This window comes from Aulonocara stuartgranti (genome assembly GCF_965226115.1).
Source record: "Aulonocara stuartgranti genome assembly, chromosome: 17".
NCBI lineage: Eukaryota > Metazoa > Chordata > Actinopteri > Cichliformes > Cichlidae > Aulonocara > Aulonocara stuartgranti.
Window position 1 is genome coordinate 39,115,342 of NC_138953.1, and position 27,920 is coordinate 39,143,261.

General features: G+C 43.1%; 1 protein-coding gene across 2 annotated transcripts in view; it reads left to right on the forward strand.

The window, feature by feature from the left end:
* The window catches only part of hmcn1 (hemicentin 1), a 97,227-nt gene that overhangs the window by 17,881 nt on the left and 51,426 nt on the right, over positions 1 to 27,920 (forward strand). For both annotated transcript variants that reach the window (XM_082511068.1, XM_082511069.1), the window contains exons 2-11: positions 3,309 to 3,379; positions 4,709 to 4,867; positions 11,932 to 12,054; positions 13,632 to 13,803; positions 15,734 to 15,840; positions 19,695 to 19,815; positions 19,956 to 20,219; positions 20,328 to 20,472; positions 21,059 to 21,180; positions 26,057 to 26,326. In XM_082511068.1, coding sequence (XP_082367194.1) covers positions 3,309 to 3,379; positions 4,709 to 4,867; positions 11,932 to 12,054; positions 13,632 to 13,803; positions 15,734 to 15,840; positions 19,695 to 19,815; positions 19,956 to 20,219; positions 20,328 to 20,472; positions 21,059 to 21,180; positions 26,057 to 26,326 — 1,554 coding nt within the window. The remainder of the gene's footprint in view (positions 1 to 3,308; positions 3,380 to 4,708; positions 4,868 to 11,931; positions 12,055 to 13,631; positions 13,804 to 15,733; positions 15,841 to 19,694; positions 19,816 to 19,955; positions 20,220 to 20,327; positions 20,473 to 21,058; positions 21,181 to 26,056; positions 26,327 to 27,920) is intronic.

Here is a 27,920-nt window from a genome sequence, read left to right on the forward strand (position 1 = left end):
TGATCACCGCAAATGTTCCTTCGCTCCACCTTCAGGAGTTACAGTGATGCCAAAATCTGAGTCGTTTGGAAAAATTACTTCTTGCTTCTTTGTGAATATTGTTATTGAAATTGAAAGTGCCTGTGGGCTGTGTTTCGAGAAGGAGTGCAAGGTGATGGCAGCTGTAAATGCAGAGTAGATAATGGATCATCATCTCAGGCAAAATATGAATATTTAAATTTGAACTCATTTGAGTCAGGAGCAGAACTGAGCAGGGAGTGTGACTCTGCTAACCATTCAGCAGAGTTGAGGACTGTTGCAAAACTGTATCTGTTTTCAAACGTCTTTTGTAATTGTCCTCTCTTCAACAAGGGGACCAGTGTGTGCGTGTGTGAGTGTGTCTGTGTTTACATATCTTTGTGGGGCCCAAACATTGGACATTTACTCTACTTGTGGGGACCAAATGCCCTTATGGGGACACAATTCCGATCCCCACAAGTTTGAAGGTATTTTGAGACTAAAAATGTGGTTTTAGTGACAGGGTTGCAATTTGGTTATAGTGTGTGCGTGTGTGTGTGTCTTTTTTGCAGCCCCTCAGTCTCTTTCCACAGCACAGTTGCGATGGCTGAAGTTACACAATTTGACTTGAGAAGATCAAGAAGATGCTTAGCAGCTTATTAATGGACACAACAAAGTAATCTGGTCATGTTGTCACCATGTGGTAAAGCTCCAGCTTTTATGAGACAGGCCTCTTTATGTCATTTAACAGACAAATCTTGTGTGAACAATGACTTAAAAAAAACTAGTAAAAACTGCTTCCAGAAGAATTCAGAGGGTAAATAGCAGCCAGGTACATTTTATGCAACAATCATCAGCAATTGTGACCGCCTCTGTAAAAGCATGTTTTGGAGTTAACACGGTGCCACAGTCTTTCCAAAAGTGGATGTCCCAGCAAATTCTACCTAATGTCAGATCATGCAATGCAAAAAACCAAGGAGCTACATCTCAGACTCTACAGGCCTCAGTTAGCATTTTAAATGTTGATGTTCATGAAAGTACAATTAGAAAAATACTGAGCAAGTATGGCACATCTGGAAGATTTGCCAGGAGAAAGCAACACTGAACAAAGAAAAGCTTATGTTTGCAAAAACAAACCACAAGACTCCTGGAACGGTGTCCTTTGGACAGATGAGACCAAAGTGGAGATGTTTGGCCATAATCCACAGCAACACATTTGATGAAAATCAGACACAGCATATCAGCACAAACACCTCATGCAAATGTCAAGCATGACGATGGAGAGTGATGATTGGGGATTGTTCTGTTGCCACAGCACTAAGCAGCTTGCAGTTATTGAGTTGATCATAAACTCCTCTGTATATGACAGTTTACAGGAAGGGTATGCTTTCATATGAAAGTCAAATGTGAGACAATCTGTATGACAGTTTTGCCGACTTTCTGCGATTTTGTCCATTGAAAGAAAAAAAACTCTTATCTGATCTCAAGTTGATCACACTTCCCTTCAGATTTGTCTCCTTGTGCATATCTGGCTCTTATTCTTCATTTGTGTAGCTCCCAGGAAGAACCATTTCTGGACAACCTGTCCTTGAAAACTGTTGAAAACTGGTTAGGTCATTTTAAACTAAAATTTTTCTTTCTGCAGATATTTGAAGTTCATTGTGAAAACCTTTTATTGTATCCTGTACAACGAAAGGAGCAGTGGTTAGGTGATAGTAATTTAACTATTTTGATCACTTTTTCAAACTTTCCAGTGTGCAAACATTCCCTTGTTCAGCTTCTGAAATGTGAAAATGTTTGAATGTTGGCCTGTTGGTTTCACAAAATGATCTTTTTGGTCCGCGACAAGCTGTATGATTAATATAAAACATAATCGTGGATGAATTGAAAATAAAAACAGTTTTGCTTGTTGTGGCTAAATGTAGAATAGTGTTGCACAGTTCCACTCAGCAAGCAAAAGGTTGCTGGTTCAACTCCAGCTGGAGACATAACACTTTGGGAATGTAAAACTCTGTGAAGCAAGACATGTGGAGATGTTCAGGAGAAGGCTCAAGCTTGCCATGAACTAGAAACTGCTGGAACACCAGTGTCATTGTCCACAGTGATTTTAACGTCTCCAGGAAGAAGCCCCTGTTCCACTTTCAAGTTTGAAAGCTTGCTTTATGGTCAGAGAAGCTGTTTGGACACAATGACAAGATGTATGTTTGGAGGACTTCAAACTAATCAATTTAAATAAATTAATCAATTTAAAGAAATTAATAATTCTGCCCAGAAGAGAGGTCAAATATCCATCCAGAATTGCACCAGAATCTTCTCGCTGGCTATTTAAAGCATTGGGTCGAAGAGAAACTTGTTGAGGGGACATTTAACCAAATCTAACCAAATTTAGTGTATGTTTATACGTGACCCTGTGTAGATTAAAGCAAATCCAAAATAAATTCATACTTTTTCTTTTGTAAAGACATTAAAGATTCATGCTGTACAATCATTTCCTCCTAGAAGAAGAACAGTTCAAAGAAATGTCTTGATCCATGCTCAATCGTCCAGGTTAGTAAATCCCAAAAGGTTGATTGTGTTCATCTGGACGTTTTCCGTGGGAGAACCAGGTGACTTCTTCAGTGTCAGCTGACTGCAGCTTTCACCAACCTTATAAACATACATTTGCAAAATAACTGAACGTAGCCGACTGAATGAACGATGGGCTGTGAAGTCAGTTCCTCGATCATTAATATGCAAACTGACCTCACAGCCCATCGTTCAAAGAAATCATTAAAAATTGTCACACCCATGATGGATGTTTGCAAACTTCTGACCACAACTGTTAATAGAGTCCAAATATGATGAGCAAGCCTCTTCTTTAATACTTGGTTACTCACAGTATTTTTTGTATGATTTCTCTTTGCTTGCAAACCAAAAATGGTAGAATGAATAAATCCTGTGAAATTGTAACAATACTGCTTCAACTGTTTTGATTACATACTGTCTGTATTAGAATTTCTTCAGTTTTTAAAAACCTTTGTATGAATCTGATCTGTGTTTTGAAACACTGTTCGTTCGATCTTCATTTACCTTTTCTATTATCGATCTGTATCTTCTTCACATTTCCTTCTTTCCCTTCCTCGGTTAGTTAAATAGCTTTTATTTCCTCACTGCGTTTTAAATTGTGACATTTTTATCTGGACATCCGCAAGCTCTTGCCAAAGCTAACATTTGGCCCCAGAGCAGAGTTTACGAAATAAAAATGCTTTCAGTTAATCATCAAACTTGAGCCTGTGGCCCTATTAATCACACAGCTTCTTTTGTGTTTGCAGAGATTGGACCCGTTACAATCACAACAGACCCAAAGAAGTTCCAGTATGAGCTGAGAGAGCTGTACGTTCAGGTGGGTTCAGAGTTCACATCTATCAGTCTAAGGAAACCGAGGCTGAAGCCTGGATGCTCGGGTCATCTGGCTTTGATAAAGGCAGCAGGCTTTGCTCATGTCTGATCTGCTGGTAGAACAACTTGCTGAGCTTATTAAGAAATTTTATCATTCATACAACATCGGATGATGAAAGAGCTTCAATTAGTGTTTTCATCTTAAGCGGATGCCTATCCTTCATGTAACTGGGGCCATGCACCTATTAAATTAAATGATCGTTTGCTGACTTTGATGCACAAAAGCCCCGAAACTTCACCCCATTTTTACCTCCCCTGTCATTACAAAGAAATGCATAAACAAAAACATACAATGGATGGACAGCAAGCTCTGCATATTTCTGTAATTAGTTTGGTACAAAAGGGAAGATGAGTACCATTCAGAGGCCCTTTGAAGAAAGACTTTGGCGAGTGTCTGTGCATCCTTGGCATTTCCTATTGTTAATCTGGTGTGCGAGCGCATAGCATGGAAGGGATCCAGTTTCCTCTCTCTTGCTGTTTCATTCCTGAGTCTGTTTTTCTTCCCCTCACCTCTTCACCTGCACAACTCCTGAAGAGGCTTTGGCCAAAGAGCGTGGAAAATATATTCTTTGGAATTGATATTTTTCTTAAAATTGAAAAATGTCTGTCACGAAGGCAGTTGTGTTTCAGAAGGGAGAAAAAGTCAGGCCACACTTCAAGAACCGACGTGCGCTGGGGTTTGGCTTAGCCTTAGTGTTTGGGACAGTGGGGGAATGTGGGAGTGCAACATTGTCCAGAGGGGAGATGGTGGAGTTCAGAGGAGTAAGAGGAGTCCTGTCTCTTTACCTACCACCCAAATCCCCCCACTGTGGCTCACTCCGTTCCAGATGTTACTCTTGGGGGTTATGCATCCTAGCTTGGTACTGAACCCTGGAGACAGACAGACAGACAGACAGTAATGTGTCTGCTGGAATGCAGCAGAGAATATTTATGTTTGACCCCACCGACAAGCCAGAGAGAAGAGTGGAAAGGACAGAATGAGCATTCATACATTCCCCTGCATATTTTCTATTTGATGTGTCTTTCACTATATTCTAGATTGTAGAGCTAGAGTCACTAGATTTTATCAGTGCTTTGGATTTTTTTCAAGACATATATTCCACACAGTGTGGCTAGTGGCCAGTTTCACTGCATATAGAGTCCAAATCAAGCAAACGTTTTGCCATAAATCTCATTTAAACGCATTTAAAGCTCTGTTGGAGGTTCACTCACTCACACTTAGGATACTTAAACTCATAAACTAGTTTTTGATGGCTGCCTTTTTTTCTCTCAGGGAGGAGGAGACTGTCCGGAGATGAGCATCGGTGCCATTAAGATTGCCTTGGAGATCTCCTTGCCCGGATCGTATATCTATGTCTTCACTGACGCGCGCTCTAAAGATTATAAGCTCACCCACGAGGTCCTGCAGCTCATTCAGCAGAAACAGTCACAGGTTTGGATTTTCTTTGTAGGTTTCCTTCTAATGGAGCCTTAGCTTGACGCTCTGCTTGGTCCCTCTTTCCTTATCCACAAAAAACAAAAAACGAAACCGCAGTCCTTGATAGCTTCTCAATATTTACTTCAAAAGTCCAAACAGGTACATAGCAACAGAATTCCAAATTACAAAAACTTATAAAGGTCAATTCAAAATGGATGAAGAGAGATTGCGAGGTCAAAAAACCATATGGCTCCACTCTCCTCTCGCCCAACTTCCTGTTTTCTGCACTATCAAAATAAAAGCATACATTTCAAATTAAACTGCATGTAGGCTTCTACATTACCGGCCCCTAATTGTTATCAATGTCTTTGAAACAATTACTACAAAATCTTTAACTTAAATGAAAAGATCTATGGCTACATCACTTAACTGAACTTCAACTATCTTAAAAGAATCTTCTTTCACTTTCCTCCCCTCAGAGGAAACTAGTTCTTGATTTTCGAAGAGTGCATCAATTATCTTCAGCTTCTTGCAAAAGGCACAGCTTTGTAACTGGTCGACAAAGCTCATTGGTCTTGGTCTTTACTTTCACCTGACGCACCAGACCTTTCTGGTCTGGAAAGGTCTCTACGATTCTTCCTAGTGGCCATGAATTTCTGGGTGCTGTGTCATCTACGATCAGCACAACATCACCAACATGGAAATTTCTCTTAGGTGTAGTCCATCGTTGACGCTCTTGGAGCTGCATGAGGTATTCCTTGCACCAGCGTTTCCAAAAAATGTCTGCAAGATATTGGATTTGTCTCCACCTGCGATTTACATACTGGGCATCCTTGTTGAAGATTCCTGGGGGTAATTCTGGCTTAACCTTCAGCAACAGGAGATGGTTGGGTGTTAAAGCCTCCAGGTCATTGGGATCTGAAGATTCCTTTGTAATAGGCCTGCTGTTTATAATAGCCTCAGCTTCACACAGCAAGGTGTGGAGACCTTCTTCATCCAACAGTTGTTCTTTTACTGTGACGTTCAAAATTTTTCTCACTGAGCGGATGAGTCTCTCCCAGCTTCCTCCATGGTGAGATCCTGCTGGTGGATTAAAATGCCATTGGATCCCCCTTTGCTGCAATGATTTTATGATCATACTGGAGTTCCATTCTTTAATTGCTTTCTTTAACTCACTGTTAGCTGATCGGAAGTTGGTTCCATTATCCGAGTACATCTCTTTAACTTGTCCTCTTCTGGCAAGGAATCTTCTGATGGCGTTGAGACACGCATCAGTGTCAAGTGAAGATGCAACCTCCAGATGTACAGCTCGTGTGGTAAGACATGTGAAAATGACACCATATCTTTTTACTTGACTTCTTCCCCTTTTTACCAGGAATGGACCAAAGTAGTCAACACCTACTTTGGTGAACGGAGGGTCATCAGGCAGGATCCTGCATTTTGGTAAATCTGCCATTATTTGTTTGCCAGTACTTCCGTGTAGCCTTTTACAGGTGACACATTTTGACAAGAACCTTCTAATGGCTCCATTTGCTCCAGGGATCCAAAATTTTTGACGCAGATGAGCCAACATGTGATTCCGTCCGGCGTGAGCTGTAACATCATGGGTATGTCTTAGCACAAGCTGTGTGATATGTGACTCCTTTGGCAAGATGACTTGCTGCTTAGCATCATCTGGCATCGCTGCTCGACTCAACCTTCCTCCAACTCTTATGACTCCATCTTGCAGTACTGGAGTCAACTTGTAGAGAGAGCCTTTTTTCTTCACCCTTTGATGTTCTTTCAGCATTGCCAAGTCCTGTTCAAAACTTTGCTTCTGACAGTACTTCACAATTTCCATTTCTGCTTTAGACAAATCATCACAGGTTAGATTTTTTCCCTTGAAAGCTTTCTTGAATTGGCTCATCCTGATTTCCTCACTCATTGTGCTTGCTTCCTTTCTCTTTGCTATTAATTCCTTAAGCAAACTCTTCAGTTTCATGAACCAGGCTACAGCACGCTTTAGCTTTGTCCAAGATGAGTAGTGATTCATCAGCTGGTCTACTGCGTCTTTGAGCCCTTGCATCTGAATGACATGTGTCTGAGCTTCTCTTTTGACCTCTAAGTCATCAAAATCCAGCATTCTGGGATCTGGATTCTTCGGCCACTGATCTTCTGAGCAGAATAGGAAACTTGGTCCCGAAAGCCAATCGCCACATTTTAAGAATGCTGCAACAGTCTGTCCTCTAGAGACATGATCTGCTGGATTCAAAGTGGTATTGACATATCTCCACTGCCGAATGTGAGAATGGCTCAAGATTACTGAGATCCTATTAGAAACAAAGGTCTTGAATCTTGTGCCTTCACTATTCAAGTACTTTAGCACAGCCGTGCTATCTGTCCAAAAAACAGATTCATGCAGTTCTACTTCTAGTTCCTTCTTTAGAAGTTTATCCATCTTCACTGCAACTGTTGCGGCAATCAGTTCCATTCGTGGGATGGTTGGACACTTCAAAGGTGCAACCCTTGCCTTTGCCATTACCAAGGTGGACTGAGTCTCACCACTTGCATTGCGCAGCAACAGGTAGCTTGCTGTGCCATAAGCGTCTTCGCTTGCGTCAGCGAAATGATGCAACTGCGCAAAGACTGGTGCACCAAACTGCTTTGACTTGATGCTCCTGTCAACTCCAAAGTCGTCAAGCCTTTGCAAATCTGCAACCCACTTATTCCAGCTCTTAATGACGTCCTCCGGTAGGTATTCATCCCAGCCGTATTTCCTCCGACATAAATCGTGCAAGATTTTTTTCGCACACAGAATCACCGGAGCAACAAATCCCAGTGGATCAAAGATGGAGCTGAGAAGGGAAAGCAGTCCTCTTCTAGTGTTCGGTCTGTTTTTAAGGTTGATCTTGAACTTGAACTGATCTGATTCAGCACACCACTGAATTCCCAATGCTCTTTCCATCGGCAAATTACTCTCGTCCGGATTCAGAACTTTAAATCCTTGTGCTCTTTCTTCATCGGGAATTGAGTTGAGCAACTTTCTGCTGTTGCTTGACCATTTTGTTAGTCGAAATCCGCCTTTTGCCAACATGTTCCTCAAGTCAGAACACAGGGTGATTGCTGCATCTTCCTCTGCAATTGACTTAAGACAGTCGTCCACGTAAAAATTTTTCTTGACTGTCCTTGCAGCTTCTTGACCAAATTCCCTTTCGAAATCAGTAGCGCATTTCTGAAGTGCAAAAGATGCAACACTTGGCGAAGAGGTGGCACCAAAGATGTGGACCAACATTTTGTGTTCTGCAAGCTTCTCCTTGTAATTCCCATCAGACCACCAAAGAAACCTGAGGAGATCTGTATCTTCCTTGCTGACTCTGACCTGGTGGAACATGGCCTCCACATCAGCCATTACTGCCACAATCTCCTGTCGAAACCTCAGGAGGACTCCCACCAATGAGCTTGTCAAATCCGGTCCCTGCAAGAGATGCTGGTTCAGCGATGTTCCTTGAAAGCTTGCCCCGCAGTCGAAGACAACACGTAACCTTTGCTTGACCGGATGTCTCACTCCATGATGAGGCAAATACCATGTTCGTCCCTCCAGTGACTTACATTCAGCATCGTTCAGTTTGATCGCGTAACCCTTTTTTAGGATATCATCCATATATGCAACATATTCCTCGTAAAACTTGACATCTCTGGTGAATCTTTTCTGTAAGTTCAGCGCACGTTGCACTGCGACTTCTCTGTTGCTTGGCAAGCACAGCGCCTTGCTTCTCACTGGAAGACAAATACTATAATGGCCATCCTCCAGTTTTGCAGACTGAGACACCATGTTCAGAAACTGACGATCTTCCTTGGACATTTCAAGATTTTCGTCTTGTCCTGCATCAGGAAAGTCCTGCTTAAACTGTAGCTGCCAGAGCTCTTCCAACCTGGCTACTGATATCCTATTCACAGTCACTTGTGCCGATCTGTTTCTCCCACTCATGTCGCCTCCACTCCTAAGTGGTCCATTTACTGTCCAACCTAATATTGTTCTCACTGCGTAGGGTCCATTGTCCACGCTGTTTACCACCTTAAGCGGTTCCATGGCTTTGGGAACATTCACTCCTATGAGTAATCCAACATCCGCTTGGATAGTGGGAAGTTTCACTTCCGTCAGGTGTGACCACCTGTCAACATCTTCTTGGCTTGGGATATTGTTTTTACTTACAGGAATGTGGTCTTGTGCATACACCTCTGAAAGTTTAATAAACTGGCTACCATCCAGACTACTGACTTCCAGTCCAGTCACAATGCAGGTGTTCACAACAGATTCATTTCCCATCGTGCGGAGTGAAATTTTCGTAATTCGTCCATTCAGGTTCAGTTGTTTTATCAGTGACTCTGTCACAAAGGTGGCTGAGCTGCCTTGATCCAAGAATGCATATGTTGTTACTGTCTTGGTTCCTTTCTGGGCCTTGACACGTACTGGAACGATTGGAAGAATACAATCTTCCTTACCGGCCCCAGTCATGCTGAAAGTTGCTGTTGTTTGTACAAGAGCACTTGATACGAACTGTTGAGCAGCCCCCCTTGCTGTTTCTTCTTGTGAGTCCCTATTGGTGATGTGCAGCAGGGTAGGATGCAGTCGAGAGCATTCTTGACAATGGAGCTTGTCTTTGCAGCTGCTACTCATGTGGCCATGTTTCAAACAGGCAAAACACAGTCCTATGCTCCTTAAAAACTCAATCTTGTCCTTGTGAGGCTTGTCCTTGAGCTTTCTGCAGATTTGGAGGTTGTGTTGCTCTCCCTTGCAATAAACACAAGGTTTGCTGCTTGAATCCACTTGGACGGTCCGTGTTTTTGATGCCACTTGTTTGGCACTTTCTGTCTTGTTTTCCATTTGAGGGTCAGTGATTGCTGTTGTAAACACTTTCTTTGGTTTGAATGTCTCTGCATATTGTGGCTTTGCTCTTTGTCTGAATGAGTCCTTCACACCTGTTGTAGTTTCCCTTATATTTCCATAAAGTGGGTGTAGCACGTACCTAACTTGCTTATTGATAAAGTTGACAAAATCCTTAAACTTGACCTTTTTCTTAGTTTTGTCTTGCAGGTCACAAGCATATTTTCGCCACGCTTCTTTAAGTTTGTAAGGAAGCTTGTTAGCTAATGCCCTTAGGTTAGACGTATTATCCAAGTCTTCCATGTAGTTAACATCTGTCATTGCATTGTAGCAGCCGGTGAGAAACAATGCAAAGGACTGTAGTGCAGTGCCGTCTTCTGGCTTAATTGTCTGCCAATCCAAGGCCTCCTTTATGTAGGCTTCAGCTATCTTAAAGTCATCTCCAAAAAACTCTTTGAGCATTTGTTTCGCCTTTGTATAACCCACTGAAGGTTCCATGTGGATGCAACTTTTAACCAACTCATGTGGTTGTCCACTCGTGTACTGAAGCAAATACTGTAGACGATCACGATTATTATCAGTGCGGTTTTCAATTCCATGTTCAATGGAACCGATAAAAGAGTTGTATTCAAGTGGATCTCCGTTGAAAGTTGGAATGGAGATGTCAGGTAATAGAGAAGCTTTGTGATTCTTTACCAGGTACTCAGTGACATTAACTTGCTGAGAAATGGCTTGACACAAACTATCGAGCACAGGTTCACCGGCCCTTTCAGTGCTTGGCGCAGGCACTGTCCTTTCATGCATTGGTGTCTGCACATCGTCACCATCGTAGGGTGCTGATGAGACGTACTGCGATGTTGGGTGGAATGTGGTTTTAATTTCAGTTTTGCCATTCTGATCATCATCTGCAAAAATGCTCATGTCTGGCTGTGTATCTTCATATTTTTGCAAAACTTCCAGTTTTGCATCTGACTCAGCAAGGGCAGTCTGCATAGCATGCATTTCCTTTTTAGCCTTTATTGCAGCCTCTTTTCCTTTCATTTCTGCGTACCAATCCGCTTCTTCCTTTTCTATTGCCAAACTCTTCTCCAGAGCTGCAGCCTTTGCCTTTAATGCAGCACGCTCCATTTCTACCTTTAATCTAATAGAGGAAGATGTAGAAGAAGATGTAGAGGAAATGCTTCCGCGCTGTGATCCAGATCTACTGGAGCGTTTGCTTGCCGACTTTGATGACATGGACCTATTGTCTGCCTGCTTTCTTGTGTCGTCCTCTCTGTTCTGTTCAGAGAGTTTCATGACTTCATTCATCCACCCTTCACATTTCCAAAAGAAATCATTCAGGGACTTGTTCTTTGGATCAAACCAACTATTTTGATCTTCCAAAAATTCCTCTTCACTCATAAGTTGTTGCAGTTCAGAATTTAGGCTAGCAAAGTCTTGCTGCAAAGAGCTAAAGTCAACTCGTAATTTATTTTTAACGAGGTCAACGTTTGCATCATCTTCCATTAATTGCTCAATTTCTTTTTTCATGCCGGTTAATTGAGAGAGCTTATGTCTACGTGTGTTGACATTTCTAGTCTTGCAGTCTTCCATAGCCTTCTCAGTCATTTTTACAATCCTTTTTCCACTGTTTTGTTTGTCCATGGGTAGCAAAATTCCAAACTCAATCAATACACATGCACCTCAGCAAATTAAAAAAAAAGGCAAGGCAATTTAAGACTTACGGTTTTCCATCTTCAGTTTTTCCTCGGTTCGGTATTTCCTTCTTACTTTATAGTCAGGCGTTTCCAAACTCCATTAATCCGTGAAGAGCAGGTTTTTTGACTAATGTAGGTTTCCTTCTAATGGAGCCTTAGCTTGACGCTCTGCTTGGTCCCTCTTTCCTTATCCACAAAAAACAAAAAACGAAACCGCAGTCCTTGATAGCTTCTCAATATTTACTTCAAAAGTCCAAACAGGTACATAGCAACAGAATTCCAAATTACAAAAACTTATAAAGGTCAATTCAAAATGGATGAAGAGAGATTGCGAGGTCAAAAAACCATATGGCTCCACTCTCCTCTCGCCCAACTTCCTGTTTTCTGCACTATCAAAATAAAAGCATACATTTCAAATTAAACTGCATGTAGGCTTCTACATTCTTTTTCTTTCTACACTCAGTAATATCAACGAGCTCAGATTCAAAGTGACCATGTTTTTCTTACCTTGTCTGTAGGTGGTGTTTGTGTTGACCGGAGACTGTGACGACAGGACTCACATTGGTTACAAAGTATACGAGGAGATTGCCTCTACAAGCTCTGGGCAGGTCTTCCATCTAGATAAGAAACAGGTCAATGAGGTGAGAGGAAACTTTTTAGCACGTACAAGCATTCAGGTTTCAAACCATTTGTGGTTTCAAGAGGTAATTTGGTCGTAGTGATCGAATCATTTAAACTCATCACAGGTTTTGTTCCTAAGCTGTGTACTGTAAATAAAATGGCAGCAGAAGGTTTTACAGCCTCCTCGTGTATTTCGCTATGCCCACGCTCGAGTCTGGTCTCCAGATCAAGTGTGCAGGAAACATTTAGTTGATTGATGTGTACCGTAGCTCTTTTTAACTTTTCCAAGAAATGTAAATCATCAGTCTTGGATGTAGAAACGACTCGAAGCCTGAGCTTTAAATGGTATTGCTGTTTTACTACTGTAAGATAAGATCCCCTGCTAGGGAACTGAGACGTATAGATTTTAAGCAGTTTCATATTAAAATTCAGAAATGCTTCATTTTTCTTTCTTGGCTTGTGAGCAGCATTTTTTGTCAACATCAAATGCATTCTGGTCTGGAGGTGTGCAGAGGAATGAACGAGTAAAGTGGTTTCTAACTAGCTGTCATGGTTTCGAGGGCAGGACTCAGTCGCAGGACTCACGCTGGGTAAAAGTCAAAAGATGGTTTATTTACAAGGATGACACCAGGTGAAATATATACATATATACAGTGCTGGGAGGGAAACAGCGGGCCCGGGGCAGGCAGGGAAAGGTCCAGGGAAGATCCAAGCTCCTCTTCACACAGCCAGTGACTCACAACAACCCATAATCCAGTCTTGTCCAAGCTCACTCACTGTCATCCACTCGGGATCCACGAGGAAGGGAAACAGGCAAGGGTCCAGGGAATTCTGTACACAGGGAGAGAAGCTGATGTTAGAAAGAAGCACTAGGAAATCACTAGGCAAGCTGGGTTATACTGACGGAGATTAGCGCAACAATCCAGCGAAGAATCAGACTCCACTGAGGCCTTAAGTAGAGCAGGAGTAATCGTCGGCGATGGATGGCAGGTGAGTAATTATCAGTGATCGAGGACACGCGAGGACGAGAGCCAGACTCCGCCCCGGTTGGGAGTAGTGAAAACATTCGATCATCGTCATAGATCAAAGTCAGTTAAACTTCAGGCATCTCAATCCGCCCAGTTAGGAAACATAAACCATTGTAAATCAGTTTCGCCTGCTGTGGTGCAAAAAGAAATGACAACATGCTTACTGGAGAGGTAAAAATGAGGCAACAAGACTAAATTTCAATCAGATAATGCTTCCCCATGCAGTCATCATTTTCCTAAGGCCTTTTTGAGATGAACGCTCTCACAAGCGCATGTTCCATCACATGTCCTGGATAGCGAGACATGTGGGTCACACACAGTATGGCTTGAGTTCTCCACAGAGACTCAGAGGAAGGAGGCAGGACACGGAGCATCGTTAGAAACGTCCAGATCAAAGCGTTCACGTGTTGGGAAGCTGACCTTGTATGCAGTTTGTGTGTTAGTTTTCTATATCACTTAAGTCTCCATTATATTTTGTCAGGTGTTTGAATACAGATTCAGGGTCCCAAAACTATACACCATATATGTGTAACTTACGCATTCTTCACATTTCCTTTCCATCGCTGTAGGTTCTTAAATGGGTGGAGGAGGCAGTGCAGTCCTCAAAGGTCCACCTGTTGTCCACTGATCATTTCACTGGAGTCAGCAACACGTGGCAGATGCCCTTTGACCCCAGTCTCAAGGAAGTCACCGTGGCACTCAGTGGCCCGGCACCTGACATTGAGATCAAGAACCCCCAGGGTATGATGAATGTAAACCACATGTCAACATGTTTCCTAAAAAGCTTCGTTTTTGATGTATTTTTTGCATTGTTTATAGAATTCACTAAAATGTGTATAAATTATGTATTCATTCATTTAAAATGATGAATAATGAATAATAGCTAAATTTGTACAGCATTCAATATTGTGCAAAAGTACTGAGTCATTGCTCGTTTCTTATATAAGAGCAAGTGAAATAAGTGCAGAGCTGTTGTAACATGTGCAGCCATGTATGCAAATACAACATAGAAAGCAAAACTAGAGTTTGTACAACTCTGATGAACTCGAAAACAAATATTTTCTATGGCCACTTGTTCTTCAACACTGGCTGAACTCTCTTAGGCAAGCGCTCCTGTTTCTTTCAGTAGTCTTCAGGAATAGTTTAGGCTTCTTAAAGCACATTCAGAGTTCTTCTTTGGATGTCGACTGCCTTTCTTCCTTTGCCTGTCTGATCCCACACGGCTCCAGTATGTTGAGATCTGGGTTCTGGGGAGACCAGTCCATGACTGTTAGTTTTCCATAGTGTGTGTGTGTGTGTTTTTCTCTCTATCCGGGGATGCTTTAACTGCTCTGGTAGTGTGTTTGGGATCACTGTCATGCAGAAAAATGAAGCTTTCCAGATGATATTGCACGGTGGATCAAAATTAACGACTCCAACCGTGAAAACAGCAAAGAGGGGAAATACCACAACAAACATGCACAAACATTTGACCCACAGCATGCATTTAAGTCGCATGAATCTAATTTCTTTACTGCCGGTTAGGGATGGTTGTGATATCAATAAGAAAATCGGAGTCGCTAAATTCTTATCAGTTATCCCTATCCATGTTCATAATTGTGTCAATTTTGACAAGATCCCAAAACCACAGTTTGAAATGAAACCGTGACAGAGCCTCCAAAATCAGCTTTGTTTCTTTTTTTAGTTTCTCTGGAATTTAGAGGAGATTTCTCTATGTGCAGTATGTAAAATACACACTCTGCTTTCTAGCTTTGCCAGAAGCCAGAGAGAAGCTACAGGAAGTGACAGGTGTCGGTGTCCCATGTGGCGCGCACACACGGTGCAGATAGCAGAGTCAGCAGAACAGACGAGCGTCAGCTCAGATCTCACAAGAGTTGTCGTGGCCGAGTGGTTAAGGCGATGGACTAGAAATCCATTGGGGTCTCCCCGCGCAGGTTCGAATCCTGCCGACAACGACACAATGCTTTTCTCAGCCGTCAGACAGTTAAAGAGCAAACCAACCCTGACAGGCTGTAGTCGCTGATTTTCTGAGAAGACATGAAGGGATAATCACATAATCAAAAGAGAATACTGCAAATATGAATACTAACTGAGGGACCAAAGCATAAACTTACGTCTTAATGCATGCTCAGTCATCCAGGTAAGGGAATCTCAAAAATCTCTGTTCATCTGGACGTAACAGTTTCAGTGGCAAAGGTTTCAGGTCCCACTGAGATCTGGGAAGACTACTACTACACCTACTGGTAGTAATAAACCAGGACTAAAAGCTAGAATAGAGTAAATATAGAAACCAGTCACATGATGCTAGAGTAATACATAGATCAAAACAGAAATCCTAAATTGAAAAGAACAATTTAAAAAAAGGACTAATTATCTAAAACAGCAACTAGACGATACTAACACGTAGGAACATATAATATAGTAACTTAACTACAGTGTTCGAAAGCGTCTTCTTTTCTGTCTGCCATAGTAAAGACTGCAGCAACATCTGGGATGCATACATTGCGCACATGTTTTAATTACAGTATCTTGGCTAATGTATCAAAGACATCTTGGATGATTTATAAGACGTGCATCCATCCAGCAGCAAGAGTTACGAATTAGGTTGTATAATTCAAAGCTGTAGAAAAGGTAAATAATTATCTCACGGTCCATGTCTATGTTCCTCCAGGGAAGCTTGTGGGGAAGAGTGATGGCCTCACTGAGCTTTTGCACATTCCCAACTCTGCCAAAGTTGTCAACATCAAGGATCCACAGCCTGGGATGTGGTCTATCAAGGTAAACAATTCATTCTTTAGCAGAAAATGTGTGTAAAATAACAGCCTGCTAACAACTACCATCGCTGGACTGCTTTTAAGACCGCTTACTGCAAATAGTTGAGTGGTGTAGCCTTGAAACGAGGTAACAACGTAGACCCCAGGAGGGAGCCGTGGCCTTGAAGAAGGTTCAAAACTTGAATTACTGCAGTAATATATCAGCATGCTGAGATACAATGATATGTAATCAATTTGACATGCACGCTGTCTGGTGAAGGCATCTCGGATTCCCAGTGAATCAAAGCATGATCAGAAAAACACACGTGAGCCCTGAGATGGATTTTAAAGCAACACTGAGGATCGAGACAATGTTTAACATTCAAAGCTCTGCTCCTGTCTAATCTTGGCACCCAGCTGTCACACGTTGTCACTGCTGCTGTCAAAGCCAGATGTTTTGGATTTTGTTAACCTGAGTGATTTGTCGGCGTTGTGTCAGTGTTGCCTCTGAGGCCCCCGGTGGTGCACTCATCTCTGCATAGAGTTAGATTTTTGTTGCGTGTGTGGAAAAAATGTCGACTCAGCGCTTCATCTAATAAAAAAGTGTGCATCAAACTCTGGGAGGTGCATATGAGCGATGAGAGAGCATTAATGGGTGGAACATTTGTATTGCTGTAGCTTTTTCTACATGTTGGTGCGATATTACTCTCTCTGGCTTTTATATTACATGATATTCCACAGTATATACGATGCTTCTATTTTGTAGTTCTTTCTTTTGTTTTTTAGGCAAAATAGAAATTAAAACGAGTCCTTTCCAGCTGTATCTGCAGCTAACCCACAGGTTAAGCCACTGCTGGGGTCTGTCTCTTTTCAGATTGTTTCCTTATTCCTTCTGTGTGACAGAGAAAACACTCCCTGATACACAGAATTACCTCTCGTGAACCTTTCCAGGTTTTAATATGTTGCTTATATTTGTTTTTCTCTACTGGGGGTACTGGTAAGTGAAACTCTGAGATTGAAATATGCGCTAAGGTGAATCATCTGTAGTGTTCTGTTTTATATCTGCTTAAAAAGCTCTCAGGAAGCTTTGAGTTCTGTGCTGACTTAACTCATCCAATGTGATCTGTGTTTATAGAAGTGCTGATGGATATAAACAGACACCAAAAAAAGAGAGACAGCAACTTTCTGTCTTAATCATGTCATCCAGTCGCCTCTGCTGCTGCCCCCTTCCCGACTCTATCATTCACTCCCTTTCTGTCACTTACTGAATATTCCTTCCTCTTTCCGTCCTTCTCCCCTCCCCAACACATTTAGTCCTCTAATTCTCTCCCTCAGAGACTCAGGGATCCGCTGCTCAGCTTAAACTCCCAAAACATCTTGTTTTTCCTTTCGGAAAGTGGCTTTTCCCCACATCACTCTAACAGGCTTTTAGACATACATATCTCCTTGTCATCTGTAGCTGTATTTCCCAGGGCACCCAAAGAAATGTGAATAAATACTTGAGGGGGATTTAGCTATTCTACCCTGCTGGGTTTCTGTAACGCTAATGGCCCATGACATCCCAGTGTAACACCCAGACCACAGATTTTTGTGTGAAAAGGAATTTGATCCATTTTAATCTGACTTTAATTGGATAAAGTAGTGATGTGTTGAAGCCAGGTTCACCCAATTATCAGCACCTGCTTCTTCACATAATTCTTGCAACATTAATCTCAATTTTGTTCATGTACACATACTGTAAAAAAATTCAGTTTGCACTAAAAGCAAACTTCGCCACCTCTGTACGCACATAAGGTAATCAAACTGTGAGGTCGCTGTCATTCACAAGTGGCTAACCCTAAGCTAAAATGCTTTAATTTATATATCTAGAGATATATCTAAAGCCATCACCAGCAGTAAGGAGCTCCAGCATTAGAGCTCTGTGGTACAGCTGTCTGTCAGCACCACATATCTACTGCACAAAAAAGGGATCTAGGGATATGAATTACAGTGCAGACTTTCCATATGCTTACTTTGAAGAGTGTGTTTACAGAATTTTGTAACCCATGATAGGAATGATAAAGTTTTAATTTGAAAAGCATGTAAAATAGCTTAAAGCCTCCCCAGGCACTTTTTTCCTAAATTGGTGTTTCATTAAAGTCATTCTGACTCATTTGCTTGCAGTATATCACAGGACTCGCACAAAGAAAATAAACTGACATTATAACCAGATGCAGCTACTAAGAAATTATAGGATGCAACAAAGGCATACGCTCAAATTATACTGTTTTTTGTATAGATGCATGCTTAAGGTAAGGAAATCCCAGAGAGTTGGTTCTGTTCATGTGAACGTTGTTTTTAATGTCACTCACCCAACGACTTCTTCAGTCTCTGCACATTTGCTTTAGTTTTTCAATGAATTAAAGTCGTAACCAATAAAAAAAACTATTAAAGCTCTGCGTACGAATCCAATCAGTGATTCTCCAGAAAGCAAATAAATGTCTCAGCACAGATCTGATTCAGCTAAGCGCTGGTGTATTCAGGCCTGGACAGGTCAGTCTGTATGGGTGGGTGTGAAATTGGGAAATGGGAGTGGTTTTAATTGCACTCACTGTTCTTTGCCTTTTCTAAAGGAGTGACCTTTGAAGAACCTCTCTCCTAATTATCCCCTCAGTTACAACCAACTAAAGACCAAGTGTAATGCTGTGGCAGCCAGTAGGGTGGGTTTAATGCAGGCATTAGCCTTTGAGGCTGAACCAAATCCCCTCATTATCTGAGCAATTTCACCTATAGTTTCATAATTGTGCTCATCTTTGCCTGCAAGCTCTGCACTATCCTATTTGGTAGTTTTCTCTTTACTGTACGTCAGATAGAACGTAGTCATTAATAAATGCAGCAAATTCACAAACTCTCTTTGATTTCAGGCAATTGCAAATGACAGTTTAGGTTTGCGTGCCTTGTTTTGCCCTGTGACTCAGTGTCTGTGACACCTTAGGTGAGGGGTTTCCACCTCTCACCAACATATACTTCATTGTAATTACTCTGTCTCTATTTTTCAAAGCTTCAAATCACCTCCACATGATGAGGACCACATGAGCAATTACCTGCTCTCTGATTATAGTCGTTGTGTTTAAAGTGATTCTTAGACCAAATAGGTCATCTCCCGATTGAGATGTAAGATATTAGGCTGTTAGCAGTGGCTTTGTCAGTGGCGTGTCTGTACATGTGGGGGATTGTTGGCATACAAAAGACTCTTCCCAATGCTGTGTCTGTCATTTACACCACTCAGCACTGCCTTTGATGACCCACGCCCTCTTCATTTGTTTGAATCTGAGCTATTATAGTTTCATGAGTTCTGATCAGCTGATCAGGTTTTCCAAATTCAATAATTAGTTTTAGTCGTTTTATATTTTTCAAAAGCCTAAAATGTTTTAGTTTCGTTTTAGTTAACTATAACAGCCTTTTGGTGATTCCTATAAATCAGCGCTCCCCAACCTTTTTTGCGTCACGGACCAGTTTATGTCCAATAATATTTTTACGGACCTGCCTTTAAGGCGTCACGGATAAATACAACAAAATAAAACCAGTACCAGTACCAAATGTATTCATAACACACAGGAAAAGACCCAGGCAAACCGAGTTAAAGATAAAAACGATAAAATCCCTGTTAACCATAAATTTCACACCCGAGCTTCAACTCTCGCGGCCCAGTACCAAACAGATCCAGTACCGATCCGTGGCCCGGGGGTTGGGGACCGCTGCTATAAATCATATCGCCATTAAGGATCAGCTTGGATCAAACATCTGAAATTTAAGAATAAAGGTTTATCCATTAAGAATTCTCAAAGACAGTATCTGGTAAACAAATGGACCTAAAACACTTCTACCTTTTTAATACAGACCGCAAGTGAAGGAAGGCACTCAGTCCGTATCTCAGGTCTCAGTACCATCGACTTCCGAGCTGGGTTTTCCAGGAAAGCCACCATGGACTTTAAAAAGACATCCAGTAGGCCAGTTCAAGGTCGGTAAAGGAAACATTTAAAAACTTTGGAAACAACAGGATGTGATGTTTGTTTGTTTTGTACTTGCTGGTTTTTTGCTTTCATCTTTTGAGATGTCAGAATATTCCACATGAGGACACAACACATATTGATTTTCCAGGTATTCCCACCCATATCCTTCTGAACACCACTGGACTCTCTCCTCCTGCTCGACCTGACAGGCTGGAGCTCCTGTCTATCTCTGGCACAGTGATCAAAACTTTGCCAATCCGGTACTACCCGGACCGTCAACCGTACAACCTCTGGAACATCACAGAGTTCATACCACCCAACGAGGCCTTCTTCCTGCGAGTGACAGGATATGACCGCGACGGTTTCTTGTTCCAGAGAGTCTCGAGTGTTTCCTTCTCCAATATTGTACCTGGTCAGTGATGCATATTATTAATCATATTTAGATGGATATATAAAAGGTTTCCTACCAATTTGCTTATTAATTTTCCTGACTTCATTTGCTTCTTTATCTTCCCGTTAGATGCTCCTAAGGTGCTGATGCCAGCCAAAACTCATGGTTACTACCTCCAGAGAGGGATAATCAAATGCCAGGTAGAGAGTTTCATCCCTTTCACACTGCGCTTCAGCAGGGATGGAGGAAGACTTGGGGTGGACCAACTTTTCAGGTGAGCAGCAGCTGTCAAAATAATATAATATCATCTATTAAGTGTTAAGATTAACACATTCTGCTTAGGACCACTGTGATTCAAAGAAGACTGATTTTTCAATCTGTTGTCGTTTATATTTGGAGTCATGCTCTTTTCTGCAACCTATGAAAAAACCCTAAATTTATTCTAATGTTTGCCAGACCATATGCTTACTCAGATCTCAAAACTGGTCATTAAGGGACAGGTGAGCTCTGAAAAGTCATCTTTATTGGGGCAAGCGTTAAAGACCTAAACACCTTCAGGGTGTTTTTATGAATCATTTTGGCTATGTGTGGCTTGTTGGTTATGGTTAATGTCTTTAATTGTTACTACATTTCCAGGCTTTGTAAGAAAAGGTATAATGTCCTCAACAGATGTATTATAATGGACATGCTGGAGGATGTAAAACTATTATATTTTGTTTCCATCTCGAGATTAAATTCAGTTAAATTTTACAGAGATGAGTTGATAGAGTACCAAAAGGATTCTTAAAAAGCAAAAAATAAAGTAAATCTGCTGGTCGTTAACACTTTTTCACAAATTTCCTGTGACTCTGTCATTCTAGTGAGTCTGACAGTGCATTATGGGAAATAGCCGAGGTAACTCTAAAGGACGAGGGTTACTACGAGTGCATTGCCATCAGCAGCGCTGGAACAGGGCGAGCTCGGACCTTTCTGGATGTATCAGGTAAACAAAAGTTTATTGCACAAAAATCATGAAACACCAGCTCCAAAACATTTAACGTTTTCTAGTCGTTTAAATAAGACTTTTGTTTTTAAAAACTATGATCTGAGTCTCTAGTTCATGTTATGGATTACAAATTATGGAAGTAACATAAATGGGGGCTCGTCCGGGATCTTTTGGGCTCACCGTCAGAGATCTCAGGCACAAATCACGGACAAGCCTCCAATTTTCACAAATTTGCTTTAGATGTGTGACAAATAATGAGAACCTAGAAGATTTTTGTTTAAACAAAAGAGAATTCACAACACAAACACAAAAGAGAGTCGAACCAAGGTGGAAGCGAGAGATGGTTAATCCGGGCCAGCTTTTATTGCCTGTAAGCTAGTTGTTGTCTAATGCAAGTATAAACTACCTCTAGCAGTGTGGGAGAGGCATGACAATACAACAAAATGATAAACTAAGTTAAAGTAATTCTCAGAATTTGTGTTGCTGTGTTATTGTTATTGTAATTATTAGTGAGCTACCCTCCATCACTACATTAAATGAGCCATGGCTGCTGGCCAGGAACGCTTACAGGCTGGGGAGCATTAGACTGTCAACAGATGTAAATGAAGTCTGATCGATCTGCTGGCAGGGCAATGTTTAGAAAACAACACGTTATTACTGAGTGAAATGGAGCAGCAGGTATATGTCATGCTTAGCAGGTTTACACACACACACATGTTGGGTATTCATATCTTGTGGGGACATCTAATTGACATAATGCTTTCCCTAGCCCCATGCCCTAACCCTAACCCTTACCCTAAACCTAACCATAACCTAATTGTAACCCTAACAGAGCCACATTTTTAGTCTCAAAAATGCCTTCAAACTGATTAGGACTGGGATTTTGGTCCCCACAAAGATATGAATGCACACATGCACACACACAAAAGCTATGGACTTATGGCTGGAATCTATGTCGCAGTCAACATGGGCTAAAGTTTATAGTTTCTCCTGCAGTCGAGCCCATGCAGAGACACTGCACAATGGCAAGATTAATGTAACTTAATGGAGCGTAAAACATGATGCTGTAATCCATGCCTCAGTGCAGGTTTGTAATGGAGCCTATGGTATGGTTTTTGTGAGTCATTTGTAAAGAAATGAGCTGTGGCTACAGTGTAAGATGAGAAAACATAAAGCTGCAATTAAGCTGCAGGATGTTCAAGGAAAAAAACATCCCACTGATGGTTTGGTTTGGTCACTGACTTGGATGCACAGTTTTTTTTTTTGTTTTTTTTGTTTTGTTTTTTTTCTAAATGACATCAGAAACAGCAGTATGCGACATTACGTGATGGCAGAGCTTCAGTTCATCCTTTGTCATTTTTTTTTTTTTTTTTTTTTTTTAATAAATAGGACAGGGGGAATGAATGAGAGAGAGAGGGGGAGAGAAAGAAAGAAAACCAAAGGGGAGAAGAGACGGTGAGAAGGGGGGGGAAGAGAGAGAAAAAAAACCAAAAAGAACTCCTGGGTCACCTGTATGGAGAAAAAAAAAAAACAAACAAACAAACAAAAACAAACAGAGGAGACAGCAAACAACAAAGAGCAACATAATAATAGAGAAAACAAAGCACCATCACAATAAACTAGCTAGTCATAGATATCAGTATTTACTAAGTAATAAACGATATTGTGCAGCACGCAAGATAGACAGCGCACAGTGTGCTTTGAGGCAGCAGCCAAGAAAGCTTTAGTCCGCGTCTGTGAATACCCATGTGTGCATACCTGTGTGGATCAGCATGCTTGCATTCCAAAGGTTTCTCCATGTAATGATCTGCTAGGGAGTGTGGGGGGGCCACAGCCCCGTCCTCCAGGGTGTGAAGCGGGTATGGAGGAGATCAAAACTCCAGACATCCAGAGGCCCCCAGAACACAAGAGACCATGGAAGACCAACAGAGGGGCAGCCGCGCCACTGTCCCAGTAAGAGCTGAGGAGAGTCCCAGATGAGGGCTCGCCCAGCAGCCGCGGAGCAGAAGTCAGGGGGAGTTGCAGTGACGCGCCCGTGAGCTCCGCCGGCCCCCAGCTGCGCCTGAGTGACCGAGCCCTAGGCCGAGAGGCTGGGGGCACCCCACCTCCAAAGGGGCCCGAGCGAGCCCCAGGCCCCAGGCCCCGACAAGCGGCCGCCAAGGAGTGAGCCGGTGTGTACCCGGACGCCCACCCCCAGACACAAAGAACCACCAACACACCGACACCTGAGGGAGTCCGCCACCGGCAGGGGAAGTGGTGGTGGGTGGAGATAGGCCTCCAAACCTTGGAGGGCCTGAGATGTCCCCAGAGAGGTGGCGTCTGATACCCAACCTGACATATAGACACAGACATACAGGCACACACAGACACAAACATCCATTCCCACCCTCATGCTCTCATATGCACTCACTCCACACTCAACCAACGTGGAGACAGACATAAAGAGACGCTGTACACACAATCACACTCCCCAAGCGTACTCTACAAACCGGGTCTAGGTACCCTTGCCCCTGGAGGGGGGAATTGCACCCAGACCCAGGTGGTGTTACCCTTTTCCCTGCGGTGGGGAGAGGCAGACCACCCCGACTCCGCAGCAGCAGGGAGGCCCCACACCCCAGACCGCAGTCGGACGGCCAACTCCTCCTACTAGCCCTCCCGCTCCAGCAGGCCGCAGAGAATGGGGGTGGGAGAAGACTCCAAACCTCCCTCCACCCGCTCATTGTAGTGTTGATGCATATGTGTTCTAAGGTGCAATTAAAACCCAGGAGGGCATGGAGCTACCTGCCAAGGAGCAGCAGGTAAGCGCATAGTCCCTCCTGCTAGCCCTCAATGACTAAGTGTATTTAAAATTGAGAGGTGGGCAACGACGTCAGGGGTGAGGTATACACCCTGATGGTGATTTGGACTCCGTGATTGTGCCCACCCCCAAGATCCTATATGTATGTGTAATGAGAGTGTGAATAATGTGAATGTCTAAGTTGTGGGATAAAATTGAGGCAGAGGCAGCCAGAAGGGGACGGGGGGGGGGGGGGGGGGGGGGTAGCCTCCTCTGCACCCTGGTGACATACCCCCACTCCAAGGCCCTGCATGTGTGGGTGGTTGTGGAGGAGCGGGAAGAGGGAGGCAGCTGGAGATGGGGAGGGAAGGAAGGGGGGGGCAGGTAACCCCTCCCTGGGGCCAGCTCCCCCGCTGACCCCAGTAGGCACTCCCACCCTCCGCGACCCGCCAGGGAAGGGGGGCCCAGGCCCATCAGACCGGGGCCCAGTGCAGTAGCGCCCCCCGGCTCCACAGAGCCCTGGACAGTCCACCCAACCCCACCACAGAGAAAACTGCACCCACCCCACCAACCACACATCTTCCAGACTACATAAGACGGTAAACGCCCAGGCTGAGATCTTCCTCCACCTCTCCTGTATCTCCCCCTCCTGCAGAGAGTTCCTGAGAGAAGAAAGCTCCTGCAAGATGTGACCATCCCCCCCCACCAGTGCACAGTTTTGATAAAGCAGCTGAGCCACAGAAACTGACTGTTATCCACAACGAGAAAAAAGATCACGTAAATCATTTTTTGGATGATAATTTTATCACTCTAAGCCCTGAGCAAGGACAGAACCAGAAGGGATCATACAGTGATTTATATGTTTATATGTTTAGTCTCACCACTGGGCAAAATAAAAATTATGTTTCCATCTTTTTTTGTCCAGTTTTTTCTTTCCAAGAAACTTTCGTCTCTGTGGAATTCACAGAGCTTCATCTGCATGATTATTGCCAAGCTGGGTGGAGAAGGTTGAAAGACGCTTTGTGAAACAGAAGAGCAAAAGAAGAAGCCAGACAGGGTCCTGTGTAATATATGAGCGTAACTCATTGCGCTGACTGACCTGCTCTGTTTACAGTTCAAAGTTGCGGAGGTAGCTCAGTGCGGCTAACTGTTGCCTTTTATGATGTCCCTAAAATTTCATGAAATAAATCCCCTCTCAGCCACAAGTCCAACCTTTGTTAGTGAGCCAGCTATACTCTGAACAGGATGACAGGGCCCTGTTTTTTATACACATGCAAACACATAATACCGCCCCTGCTGCCAAACTTATGTCATCCTAATCCCAGAGAGCTATTCTGAAATCCCCAGCATCCTCCCTTTATCAGAGCCAAAGCTTCCACCGCCACATCTTCCATTTCTTTTCTACTTTTCCTTTTATTACCCTTTTCTCTACTTAGCTGTGGTTCCACACTGAGAAAATGATTGATGACACGGCAAGGCTCACACGATTTCTGTTTTTGACATGATGACGCGACAAAAGACGGACAACAGGCAAGTTTGGTGGATATAAGATCTGACAAACTTTGGACATCATTTGATGTGCGAGTGCTTCAAAAGATAACAAAAAACCTTTGCACATCTATTTCAGAAGAAAATCAGACTGAGCAAATGTTGTAAACAGGCAAACAATAAATTATTGCTCAGGTGTGTGAGGACATCAAGGAATACATTTCCAGAGGCTAAGAACAATACACGTGTACATCCTGTATTATTTGACCGTTAGAAATATATGAATTTCTGTAGTTTTGGTCTATCTGTCTGATCTGTAACTCATATCTCTTTTGGTTGTTTGGTTGTTTGCAAACATTTGTGTGTTTCACAGCTTCTGACCAGTCGACCAATAACTCGTAGTTTGTGCACGTGCAGAAAATTTAGGTTAAAAAACTTGACTCCAAAAAAGTCAGGGCAGTTTCCATGATTGGATTCTTTTTGTCGCTACTTACGTAAGTGTCACAAAGAAAGTAACCACTTGCTCTGAACTGCTGTTTATTCTATGATGTCACGTTTTTTCGATTGCTGCCAACAACCTTCGTTCATCCTGCTCTCACACTCACACAGAGCCCCCTCCAGCCGTCACAGTCCAGGGTAACGTAACTGCCTCCCCGGGCTCCCGGGCCGTCCTCACCTGCCACGTCGTTAGCACCGTCAGCTTCAACCTCACCTGGTTGAGAGGAGGCCAAGACGCCCGTCTGGACCCACGCGTGAACGTCCTCGCCAACCTTTCGCTGCAGGTGTCCGCCGTAACCCCGGATCATTCTGGCTGGTACGAGTGTCACGCTGTAAATGAGGGAGGGGTGACTGCAGAGCGGCTCTACCTCACTGTACAAGGTGAGGAGCGTGTGTTTATGTCTTTGTGTGTTCTTAGGTTTTAACCTGCTGATGGTCTGTGTGGCTTTGTACCTGCACCTGCAATTCTCAGCGAACACAACCACTTTTCTAAAATATATGTCTCTTAAGTGCCCCTGCCTCCCTTCCCTCCCCTGCTCCCCATATTTCACTCTTTCGCTTTATGAGATGTGTGAAAATTATTTATGGTTGACTCTCAGGCAACACTGAAGTAGAGTTTTCCATCTCCGGACAGCACTTTTTAGATTAGATTAGATTAGATAGAACTTTATTAATCCCTCGGGTGGGTTCCTCTGGGAAATTCGATTTCCAAAAAAGCACAGCACCAACAGAAGTTACAGAGTTACAGAATATTATATATATATATATATATATATATATATATATATATATATATACACACACACACACACACACACACACATATATAAATACAGAGACAATTGCACTGTTGACTATTTACAAAAGTATTGCACAAGGTATTGCACAGTGAGGTGCAGAGGCACTACAGCTTAGTTGTTCCCTCCTTTGTCCTCCTGTTTCCCCTCCCTCTCCCCTCCAGAGAGGAGTTAAACAGTCTGATGGCGTGTGGGACAAAGGAGTTTTTAAGTCTGTTAGTTCTTGTCTTGGGGAGAAGCAACCTGTCACTGAACAGACTCTTCTGGTTGTTTATGGCCGTGTGCAGAGGATGTCTGGCATTGTCCATAATGTCCATCAGTTTCTTTAATGTCCTTTTCTCTGCCACTGTCACCAGAGTGTCCAGCTTCATGCCGACCACAGAGCTAGCCCTCCTGATCAGTTTCTCCAGCCTGCATGAGTCCCTCTTTGCTGTGCTGCTCCCCCAGCACACCACAGCATAGAAAAGTACTCCAGCAACCACCGACTGGTAAAACATCCTCAGGAGCTTCCTGCAGATGTTAAAAGACCTCAGCCTCCTGAGGAAGTACAGTCGGCTTTGGGCTTTTTTATACAGGTGCTCTGTGTTGCATGACCAGTCCAGTTTATTGTCCACCCACAGCCCGAGGTACTTGTACTTGTTGACCACCTCCACCTCCTCCCCCTCTATCTGAACCGGCAGTGGACCTGCTCTAGACCTCCCGAAGTCCACAACCAGTTCCTTAGTCTTTGAGGTGTTGAGTTGCAGGTGGTTTGTGTGACTCCATGCGACAAAGTTCCTCACCAGACTTCTGTACTCCTCTTCCTGATCATCCCAGATACACCCCATGATGGCCGTGTCATCTGCAAACTTCTGAATATGGCATAATTCAGAGTTGTAGCAGAAGTCAGAGGTGTACAGGGTGAAGAGAAGAGGGGACAGCACAGTTCCCTGTGGTGCTCCTGTGCTGCTGACCACTGTGTCAGACGTGATGTCCTTCAGCCTGACGTACTGTGGTCTGTCGGTGAGGTAGTCGGAGATCCAAGCCACCAGGCAGGGGTCCACCTCCATCCTGTTCAGTTTTTCTTGAAGCATACAGGGCCGGATGGTTCCTAACGCTTCACTGACATGAGTCGGGAACACTGTTGCATGGATGAAAGAGTGCTGCTATCTATCTGGCCAGCTCCACAGAGCGTCTGC